The 12347-nt window shown below is 36.1% G+C and overlaps 1 protein-coding gene across 1 annotated transcript in view; it reads left to right on the top strand.

Annotated features, from left to right (window-relative positions):
* The window catches only part of LOC126266624 (ferrochelatase, mitochondrial), a 72257-nt gene that overhangs the window by 7377 nt on the left and 52533 nt on the right, over positions 1–12347 (top strand). The window contains exons 3-4 of the mRNA XM_049970975.1: positions 10380–10482; positions 11016–11134. Of these exons, the coding sequence (XP_049826932.1) occupies positions 10380–10482; positions 11016–11134 (222 nt within the window). The remainder of the gene's footprint in view (positions 1–10379; positions 10483–11015; positions 11135–12347) is intronic.

Raw genomic sequence — 12347 nt, 5'->3', positions numbered from 1 at the left:
CAAAAAAATTTGACTCTCAGCATCACCAAAGTTGGCATTCAGACACTTGTGCACAACACAGAAACATGAACTGAGGGTAGCAAGCCAAAAGCAGAATTACTAAATTCAACTTTCAAATATTTATTTCTAAAGGAGGATCCAGGACTACCTTCTCAGATCAGTTCTTATACCATTGCATATGTGAATGATATAGATGTTGTTATCAGTGGCATCAAGAAACAGTTGAAATTGCTAAAATTGAACAAGACCCCAAAATCCAGTGGACTCCCTTTCAAATTCTGTCAGACTTTGCTGCTGAGTTAACCGCTCCTTTTATACAATATGCTTGATAGATCCCGTCCATCTCGACAGCTAAGTGGTCATGGGACTGCTGTATGGAGAAGCCAGGTTCCATTCCTGTTACTGCCAGAGATTTTCTTTGATGGAAGGAGTGATATGATGTGTACTCAATCTCAAGGTGCCAATTGAGTAGCTTCTTGTGTGATAAGTGGCAGACCCAAGATCAAGGAAGCTGACAAAGGTCAGGAGAGCTGTAGGCTAACCCCATCTGAATGATGCCATTGGCAGAGGATGTCATGACAGCCAGTCAGTACTGAATGGCCCATCAGGGCCAATACATGGAGTTGAAATATAGCCATAAATCCCCCAAGTAGAAAACTGTGACCAGTAATTGGGAGATAGCACAGCTGGTACCGCCTGGCACCTCCTTGCCATCGAGGCAGAAAACTGTCCCCAAAGGAAGAAAAAATTAGCAATGATCAACACCATGAGGATGCAGAATGCAACTGAAACCACTGCATCAAAGGTACACAATATGGATCCACAACAGAAAATACAACATGTAATAGGAAAAAAGTGTCATTTAGTGCTGTCCATTGGCAAAAAATTCTGGGATAGTTTCCCCATTCACATCTCTGGAATGGAATTGCCAAGGGAAATGTGATCATGATCAACACTCAAAAACCAATGAAGAGGTAACATTTTATGAATTGAAGCATGCAATTTTAGAAACTTAAATATGGAAGGAAAGATAGCAAATGTGAAAAGGCCACAGTTAGATGCAGTAGAGCTTATTGAAGTGAAATGAAAAGAAGAGGAATATAGGGTAATATGAACAGCAGTAGAAAATTATATTACAGGTGTAAGATTTGTTATGAATAGGAAGTTAGGGTAAAGAGTTAGTTATTGTGAACAGTTCAGTGACAGTATTATTTTCATAATAAGGAATAAACAGCCAGCATTCCAAAGTCAGAAGCGAAAAATTGAGGGGGGGGGGGGGGGGGGTGGAGAGAGAGAGAGAGAGAGAGAGAGAGAGAGAGAGAGAGAGAGAGAATATCATAGGTTAGGTGATGAGGATACAGCCTTGGTAGCAGGAATAGGAGAGCAAAAGATTCCTTTACTTCTGCAATGTATTTCAGCTAGTAATAGCAGATAAAGAATCACATGTCATGAAGCATCAGTGTATAAAGAGGGCTACTGACATGTTGAGGAATGTTGGTTTGTGCCTGAATTTCTCTGAGGCTGTAGAAGCTGTGATATGAAAAACATAGCTGACAGTTCAATTTAAGAGAAATTAACATCCCATAAAAGGACAGTCACAGATGTTGGATAGATAAGTGCAGGTCAAGGAAGGTAACTGAAAGAAACTGTGGGTCATGGAAGAAATATTTCACTTGATTCGCAAAAAAAGTAAATACAAAAATGTTCGGCAGAAGAAAGAAATAAAGCAATATAAGTCACTCAGAAATGAAATCTATAGAAAGTATAGAGAACCTAAATGGAAATGACTACAGGAGAAATCAAAAATGAAACAATTATCAGGCCAGATTCAGCATATAGAAATGCCAAATTAATTTCGGTGAAATTTAAGGTAAAAATGCCAAATTAAAAGTACAAAGGAATTTCACTGTTAAACACAGAAGAGAGTTTGGTTATCTGGAAAGGGCACGCAGAGGGTCTCTACGTGGGGGGAAGAACTGGGTGTTGATTTGGAAGACATAGGGGATCCGATGCTAGAATCAGAGTTTGACAGAGTTTTGTGGTGCAGAAGGAATAGATCACATTCTTTAACAATTTATTAAATCACTTGTATAAGTGTAATCCACTTGATCATATTCAAGCTAGGCTGTAGACGTACTATCAGAAAAATATCATATACATAATCCCTAAGACATAAATGAGAAATAAATGCGAAAACTATCACACAAGCAGCTTAACAACTCATGAATCTTATAAATGACTTGCCATCATATATACAAGAGGCAGAAATAATTTTCTTTGACCACAATGCAAGTGCTACAATCAAAACTAATGGAGAAGCATTTACTCTTCAAAATGTAAATAAAATTTTCTTGAAAATTAATAACTGGCTTTCTGCAAATAGACTGTAATCAACTAAAACACAATACATGTAAGTCTGTACTGCATGAGGCATGATCACACTATTAGAAATAATGTGTAAGAATAAATAAGAATAAATCAAAAAATGAGACAGGCTATTGTAAATTATTAAGTATTTATATAGATAAGAACCTGAACTGAAATGCGCATTCTACAAATGTGCATAAACATCTAAGCTCTGCAGCTTGTGCATTACAGATTGCATCAGATTTTTGGAGAGTAAAATGTCAAAAAGTTGACTTTCTTTCCTATTTTCATTCACTAATGTCTTATGATGTCATGTTCTGGGATAGTACATCACTGAAGGAAAAAAAAAAAACTATTTGTTGTACAGGAATTTGTAATAATGATATATGTGGTGCTCACTCCAAAACCTCTTCTCAGTATGCCCAGTTGTTTAAAGAGTTAACTACATTTACTTCCTTAGGAAATATTTTTATGCATATGAACAAAGAAATATTTATATGCCAACACACTGGTAATTTACAGGCCTATTCAATAAAAATACTAATTATTTCTATTCAAGTATTCCTGCTAGTATGGAAGAAATTGTTGAGGAGAAACATTTTTAATTTTAAAAACCCCGATAGTATCTGGCAGGCATTTAATTTTCTTTTGTAGATTGTCAAACAGTTTTACAGCTGCCTATGTTATATCACCCCTTTCTCTGCTAAGGCTATATTCATTAAAAGGTAATCAAGTTCCTTTTTCTTTCAAGTGTTATACTTGTGAATATCTCTGTTATTCTCAAACTCAGATGGATAGTTGATAATGAATTTCTTAAATGAGTAAATAAACTGAAAGGTTTTGGTTCATATTTCCATCTGCTTAAAGAGATTCCTGCAAGATGTTTGTGAGCGAATCTCACAAGTAATTCTAATTACTTTCTTTTGTGCAATGGATACTTTTACCCTAAGTGAAGAGTTACCCTAGCATATAATCCCATAAGACATTAGTGAATGAAAGTATACTAACCATATTAATGTACTGACTTCTGTATTCATAAAGTTGGCAATTATTCTCATGAAAAAAGTAGTAGAAACTGAACCTTTTAGCAGGTCTACTATATGGTTTTCATTGATGTGTGCACCTAAGAACTTGGAGGTTTTTTTTTTTTTTTCCAGATTTTAATGCTAGCCAGTTTGTGGGAACCAATTGGTAATTTTCGGAGAAATATCATTTGCTGTTTTATCTATTGATGCTTGTTTGCTTGGCTTCACAAAAATGCTTGAATAATCTGCAAACAGGACTGATTCTGCCCCCTTATTCAAATGAAATGGTAGATTTTTAACTTATAGCAAGGAAGGTTGCATATCAAATACCAGATTTTACTTTTCTTTTATGTCTGACTACTTACGAGTAGTTGTGGCAAGAAAAGTAAATATGTTGCATGATCTGATAATAATTTTGGTACTGTATGTCTTTAGTATTGTGGTATTTGATACACTGACGGGGATGATTACATTTGTGTTCAGATATTTATTGTTACTTTTACTATGAGACACACTAAGTTTTGGATTTAGTATGATCTATTTTGTGAAATATGCTTAGTTCAATGTGTTCCCTTAGTTACTATTCAAAAACAAATCACCAACTGTATATTTTTTACCTGGGTAAAAGATTATACTTTTTTAACTCAATAGAACTAATAAGCAGCATTGAACAGTTCCTTAAGATGCTGTGAGCTCGCTACCAATATCTCTGCTGCAGACGTATTATTGCATAGACAGTTGCATAAAAGAACAATTGTCTTTATTCTTAAACAAAAAAAGAAAAAGAAAGAAATACACAGACTTCAGTTTGTAATTTAAAATGATTTCGCATCTGACTTTTACTTTTAATGGTGATTTTGCTTGACCTATTTTTATTTAAATATTATTCCTGCTTCAGTGTAGGTATAACAACTTAAAAATGCAAAAATGTTCAAAATGAAATAATTTCTTCTAGCTACAATTACATCAGTTCTGCAGGATCACTGGAGCTTTATTTACCACAATTTGTACACTTCTTGGCCTGATGTTTAGTCAAAATATGTGTGTAACCATCCCACTTTCCAAATTAAGCTTACTTGTCATAAAAAATAAAACAAAAACCATATACTATTCCTACGCGTCACTGCCATTTTTCACCTTAAAAAAACTTTTCATATGTTGCCTCCTATCATCAAACATCTCCCAGTATGATGATATCAAGATTCTGTTAACCATACTCCTTTAATATCTTCTACATTTACATCTACATTTATACTCCGCAAGCCACCCAACGGTGTGTGGCTGAGGGCACTTTACATGCCACTGCATTACCTCCCTTTCCTGTTCCAGTTACATACGGTTCGCAGCATTAACGACTGCCAGAAAGCCTCTGTGCGCACTCAAATCTCTCTAATTTTACATTTGTGATCTCCTCGGGAGATATAAGTAGGGGGAAGCAATATATTCGATACCTCATCCAGATACGCACCGTCTCGAAACCTGCATAGCGAGCTACACCGTGATGCAAAGGGCCTCTCTTGCAGAGTCTGCCACTTGAGTTTGATAAACATCTCTGTAACGCTATCACGCTTACCTAATAACCCTGTGACGAAACGCGCCGCTATTCTTTGGATCTTCTCTATCTCCTCTGTCAACCCCACCTGGTACAGATCCCACACTGATGATCAGTACTCAGGTCTAGGACGAACGAGTGTTTTGTAAGCCACCTCCTTTGTTGATGGACTACATTTTCTAAGGACTCTCCCAATGAATCTCAACCTGGCACCCGTCTTACCATCAATTAATTTTATATGATCATTCCACTTCAAATCTTTCCGTACGCATATTCCCACATATTTTACAGAAGTAACTGCTACCAGTGTTTGTTCCGCTATCACATAATCATACACCAAAGGATCCTTCTTTCTATGTATTCGCAATACATTACATTTGTCCATGTTGAGGTGCAGTTGCCACTCCCTGCACCAAGTGCCTATCCGCTGCAGATCGTCGTGCATTTCACTGCAATTTTCTAATGTTGCAACTTCTCTGTATACTACAGCATCATGCGCAAAAAGTCACATGGAACTTCCGACAATATCTACTAGGTCATTTATATATATTGTGAAAAGCAGTGGTCCCATAACACTCCCCTGTGGCACGCCAGAGGTTACTTTAATGTCTGTAGGCACCTCTCCATTGAGAACAACATGCTGTGTTCTGTTTTTTGCTAAAAACTCTTCAATCCAGCCACACAGTTGGTCTGATATTCTGTAGGCTCTTACTTTGTTTATCAGGTGACAGTGCAGAACTGTATCGAACACCTTCCGGAAGTCAAGGAAAATGGCATCTACCTGGGAGACTGTATCTAATATTTTCTGGGTCTCATGAACAAATAAAGCGAATTGGGTCTCACACGTTCCCTGTTTCCAGAATTCATGTTCGTACAGAGTAGATTCTGGGTTTCCGGAAATGACATGATACACGAGCAAAAACCATCTTCTAAAATTCCACAACAGATCGATGTCAGAGATATAGGCCTATAGTTTTGCACATCTGCTGGACGACCCTTCTTGAAAACTGGAACTACCTGTGCTTTTTTCCAATCATTTGGAACTTTCCGTTCCTGTAGAAACTTGTGGTGCATGGCTGCTAGAAGGGGAGCAAGTTCTTTCGCGTACTCTATTTAGAATCGAATTGGTATCGTGTCAGGTCCAGTGGACTTTCCTCTGTTGAGTGATTTCAGTTGCTTTTCTATTTCTTGGACACTTATTTGGATGTCACTCATTTTTTCGTTCATGCGAGGATTTAGAGAAGGAACTGCAGTGTGGTCTTCCTCTGTGAAACAGATTTAAAAAAGGTGTTTAGTATTCCCCCATATTACCATAGATGCATGCTATCTTACACATCACCAAATTTGTAAGTCTGGCTCCAACTTCATACACTCAATAAAACTTCCACTGACCATTTGACTAAGGATGTAAACACCACCACCAACAACAACAACAACAACAACAACAACAACAACAATAGCCTTTGCTGTTTTTGGCCGGATCTACTCAGATTCATGCTATAGATGCCCAGCAGTCTCTGTGGTCAAGGTTATCTCTGATAGGTGGCCCTGCTGTCACCACACCTTGTTCAGGTGGTTTACAATACATGCAACATAATAATTACACCACTGCATAGGTTTGTAAATCATAAGTGGAAGCATCAGTGAAACTTTGAGCTGGAGGCATGCTCAGAGAGGCTACTGCTTGCAATGAACATAAAATCTGTATTGGAATACTAGTCTGATACAAATTTTCAGTTGTCATTCCATATTTATAGATTTCAATCCCATCAATCTATTTATTTCATTTTAGTTCGTTTAGTTATCTTAATATTGATGTATAGTTAATCAGTGTTAGTGAAATGCATGATTTTATGGATCACATGATAGTCTAGCTGTTACATGCACATTGATTGTACAAATATTAAACCAAGCCAGTACTGAAACTCATGAAACACTTCACACCACCAACTCTTCTCCCTTCTACATAACCAAATAGCCTTCACAACAGTCTAAGTGTAGCCAACTGATACTAAACTACACTAAACTCCATCTGAACAGGCTTTGGAAGGCCCAACGGTACCGACCAGCCATCATGCCATTCTCTCAGCCCAGGGGCGTCACTGGATGTGGATACAGAGGGACATGTGGTCAGCATACCACTCTCCTGGCCATTGCAAATAGCTCCTCAGTTTGCCTCACAAGGACTGAGTGCACCCCTGCTTGCCAACAGCACTCGGCAGACTGGACAGTCACCCATCCAAGTGCTAGCCCAGCCTGACAGTGCTTAACTTCGGTGATTTGATGGGAACCAGTGTTACCATTGTGGCAAGGCTGTTGGTGTAGTCCACTGATACAGAGACAAAAACTTACAGAGCTGGAAGTTTGATGACTCTGGAGAGCATTTCTTCATTTTGGGCTAAACAGTAATATGAAAGTTAATTAATATATGTCAAAAGTGAATAAAAATGAAAGAAGTATGATACGAATGCTGCTACAGAATCTCGGCAAGCCGTTTCTCTTCAGTAGGGACTACTGTTCCAGTCTTACATAATACTTCACAGAAATCTCAGTGGAGCAGTTGCTGGCTTTGCCATAAAGTCTTCATCAGCAATAAAATTCCTTTATCTCAGCATAAATCATACTAAAAAAAAATTTTAAAATCATATTAATGCAGCAAAACTAAAGTACTTTCAGGAATACGTGATATATTCCTACAATCTGTTGTTCACACTTAGCATATAAAATATGCTAACATACGGGGTGTTAATGATTTGAAAATTAGCATGCGTACTGGTTAAATGTTAAGGTTAAAAGTTTATCATATTGTAACTGCTAAGATAATGCACCATAGTGGTAAAGTCCTTGACAACAGTGGTAGAAAATCACTATCCCATCTATGACCAATTTTTACCAGATAAAGACGCTGTCCTTCAGAGGGATTGATGTACCAGAGGCAATAATGCTAAACATATAACTGCACCAATGAAAACAAATATGCTGGACAGCCATATATAATATGACCCTTGATTATAAGCAGTCTCCTCAAGACTCTTCACAAAAGAAAAAAAAGACCATTAAATAAATCCAGACTTTCTAATTTTTGTTTCTTGTGATCTTATTGTATAAACTGAACACCCCTGTTGCATTTATATTTAGCATATTATTGTGTCAATGAAAAGATTTTAATGGTGGGAAATATTTTTTCATAGTGGCTTTTAAAATTTGATAAAGAGGTCTACCAGCAGGAATAAAAAATCTCCCTTCCAATGCTCCACTCACAGACAGATTCCAGTAATTTAAAATGTAGAAGAGGTGTAATTACTTCTCAGCATCATATAACCTTTACAGCTATGTGAAACAGATATGGACAAGAGCTTACAAGGCAATTACAAGACCAGCATTGTCAGTAAGAATATATATATGTAAGTACACTGCAGCCACTGTAGTGTATCAGTATTGTTCTGGCCGTTATCACAGTGGTTTTTTTTTTTTTTTTTTTTTCTTCTCAGGGACAACTGACAGTGCACCTCTGGTAAGCCTAAATTTGTCTCATTTCATTAGCATGATAATTATGTGAGATTTTTATGGGAAAAAGTAATATCTTTGTTGCTTGACCTTGGAAAACACACCCACACACACACACACACACACACACACACACACACACACACACACAAACAAACAAACACATAGAGCACTACTGTTCTGACCACAGATGGGCCAATTGGGCCTGACCAACCCCTGTGTTACCCTCAGCCAATGGCATAGTCTGGATGCAGTATGAAGTGGTGTGAATCATCACACCACTCTCCCTCCTGGTGTTGGGTCAGCAGATGTATGATGTGACTCCTTCTTATTCAACTAGCTCTTCAGCTCAGTTGGTATCATGATGCTGAGTACATCCCGTTCCAATACTCCCACTAGGGAAAATCCCTGGTAGTGGCCCGAACTGAAACAGGTCACCTGCATGGCAGTCATCCTTGCTGACCACTGAGACACAGAGGCAGACGTCGAACATACACTCTGAGTTTCACATCATGTAATGTCTTTTCTACAGCATCTCCTATTGGAATCGTTAATTGATAGTCTCACACTGACTAATCAAACATGTAATAGACTGATGAAGAAGACTCAATAATCATTAAAATAAACAGAAAGCTTCCAAACCCGGTTGTTTTTATCTCCCGCAAATCAGTGAGATAACTGACTGTAATAAGTCGTATAGAAATGATATCTGGCCATCGAAAATGGCGTGTGTGTGTGTGTGTGTGTGTGTGTGTGTGTTGGAGGGGGAGGGGGGGAGACTAATTTTACTCTAGAACTGGCTGTAAAAATTGCATAGGAAAAAGAAGAGTGAGTTGATGGTATTGAAGTTTTCCCTCGTAGAGAAAAACACAGTAAAGTAGTTTCATTATAATCAGGGGAGCGAGAAAGGGGAAGCATAATTATGGAGAATCCAATCGTTCTGTGTGATATTTGTCTTGCAGTCTAAATTTCCAGGTTTGATGTTCTGTTTGTAGGAGAGTGGCTGTATTATCCATTTTTGCTTTGTTAACCTATGTGCAGTAGTGTTTTGTATTTTTATCTGTTAACATGTTCTGTAAATTGAAAGATGTTTAATATTTGTTATACTGATAATTTTTAATGTACAATCATTTTTATCAACACTCACTCATTCACTCATTATTTTGGTAAGTGCACTAAAGATGACAATGTAAAGTGAACTATTTCCTGTCATCATGATCATGATCATCATCATCATCATCATCATCATACACCATTAGCCATTCCAGTTTATGCAGTTAATAGCCGTTTGAATTGTCTGAACTTGTTCATTTCATAATTCATTTTAACAAAGTAACATAATGATTTTTATTTTTTCAGAAAGTGGAAACTGCCATACAAAACTGGGAACACTACACTTCATCATCCATATGTTTATTTATTTGGCTCCATATACTTTGTTTTCTAAATTAATACAGTTCTCGTTTGTAATTCTATTTGATAATGTATGATATTATATTTTTTCATTGTATTTTAATTCAAACATGTATACTCTTTTCTCTAAGATGAAAGTCTTTTTATAATTGTTTAATTCAAGTAGCTTCCCCAGAATTTGTTATATAGTTAGAAATTAATAACTAACAAAGTCAAATAACAAAATTAATTAATTGGGCTTATTTCAGTAATGCCCAGGATAACAATAAACTATGGTTATCTTTACTCCCATCTTGTAATTGGTCTCCTGTTGATATATATAAGAAGTTATATTCCTAAATATGCCTTTATTTTCCAACCCACTTTGGGGTAATCCAGTAAAATAAGAAAATCAAAATGCAATGGATACTAGCTTGTGAGAAATATATATAAAATAGAGAAATTGTAGATATTATGGGGTTACATTTGTTCTGTAATGTTTTATTGAAGAATTTAATGATGATTTATTTTACCAGAACATTAGGTCCGTACATTGCAAAAAGAAGAACGCCTGAAGTGCAGAAGAAATACAGTGAAATAGGTGGTGGCTCTCCAATTCTAAAATGGACAGATCTGCAGGTAATGAAAACCCTTAACCTCTGTCTTTTAGAAGAAGATAACATGCAAACTATAAGACATACAGAAAACAGAGACCTATCAGTGTTAGAGTATCTCTATTAGTTTTTAACTGGCATTACAGGTTCTCAATATGGGCACTATTTGTGACATGACAAAGACAGTATGCTCACACTTTTTTGACATACTTGCCACCCAGTGCAATTATGACATGTTGCATATTATGAACTTGCAACTTTAAAAGATGCTCTATCCATTGATGTTGTCATTTTTGTGTGTGTCTTGTAGTTTTCAGCAATTGTTTTATGAAAACCTATAGGTACTTGAGATTTACTCTATATTATCAACAACATGGAATTGATTGAAATTCGGCTCACAGAATAATATTAAAAGAAAAAAGACCCTGAGATTTTGTTGTTCATTGCAGAGAAATTGATAATTGTACTACACAATGAATTATTTATTTCTTCTACCATATAATGATTTTATTTTAAAATGCATGATGACTTTGTTCAAACTGCTTCATTTTATTTCAGGGAAATTTATTATGCAAGAAACTTGATCGTGTGTCACCAGAAACTGCTCCACACAAACATTATATTGCCTTCCGATATGCTAACCCTCTGACAGAAGAAACTCTGGCAAAAATAGAAAAGTAAGTCCAATGTTACACGTGAAACATCATTTTCTCAGAAAATAAATTTTTACCAATTGATGTAAGAAGCAGTAAAAACTGAGTACAGGAAATGACTCACAGAAGATGGATGGTGGATATATAGGCACACTTGAAAAGAGTCTGTCTGTCTTTGTGTTTCAACACACACATATAGATGTACTAATACTATAAAAATAATTGAAACTTAGAAAGCTGTAAATGTTTCCAATTTTTTAAATTTGACACATCATTCATCTGCGAGTGCCTTTCATCATTTTTTTGTGATTTTCTATTATTGCTTTTATTATTATTATCATTATTATTATTATTATTATTATTATTATTATTCTTTCATTTCACCCTCTTTGGGGTACGCTGGATCAATCATTTTTTTCTGCGTTGTTCTTTTCTTAGGGCCCAGTATTTCTTCATTCTTTCTGATCTTCTTCTCTTCTCTTCTTCCGAGATGAAGGGTTTGGACTTTTGTGTGGATTTGTCTTGGAACCTTATGTTTTCATCTTTAGTAATTAATTTAGCAGTTCGATCAATAAGTGAATTTTCTGAAATTTTTAATTTGACTAAGTCTTTCTCAGTTTCTTTAAACCAGCTGGACTTCGTTTTTCGGTTACGGAAGAAGTCAAAGATTTGTTTGGTTAATCTGTTGGAATTCATTCTGAGAAGATGACCATAAAAATTCATTCTCCTTTTTCACATAGAATCTGAAAGTTTTTCAATTTTCTTGTAGAGAGTTTCATTTTTGATGTATATAATCTTATTGTCTTGAAATTTTGGCCCAATTATTTTTCTAAAATTTTTTCTTTCTTTTAGCTCAAATTTCTCCATTTGGCCTTTGAAATTCATGTTAAGTGTTTCTGCTGCATACAGTGCTTCTGGCTGAATCACTGTCTTGTAATGCATAATTTTGGACCCCCATGAAAGGGATTTTTTGTTAGTTGGAAGGCAAATTCAAGTTTATTTTTTCTAGATTCCATTGCTTTGCTTTCGCCAGCATTCCAACTAATCCATTCTCAGAGATATTTGAATTCTTTTACTATTTCAATCTTCTGTTCTTGAACTTTGATGTATTTACATGAGTGCTTGATGTTTGTCAATATCTAACTATTTTCAAAGGAGATGTGAAGACCAATTTTAGCTGCTTGTTTCTTCAGTTCAAGGATGCTCCCATGCTTCTTCCATTGTTTCAGCAAACAGG

Source organism: Schistocerca gregaria, chromosome 4 (genome assembly GCF_023897955.1).
Source record: "Schistocerca gregaria isolate iqSchGreg1 chromosome 4, iqSchGreg1.2, whole genome shotgun sequence".
NCBI lineage: Eukaryota > Metazoa > Arthropoda > Insecta > Orthoptera > Acrididae > Schistocerca > Schistocerca gregaria.
This window is presented reverse-complemented; position numbering and strand designations above follow the sequence as displayed.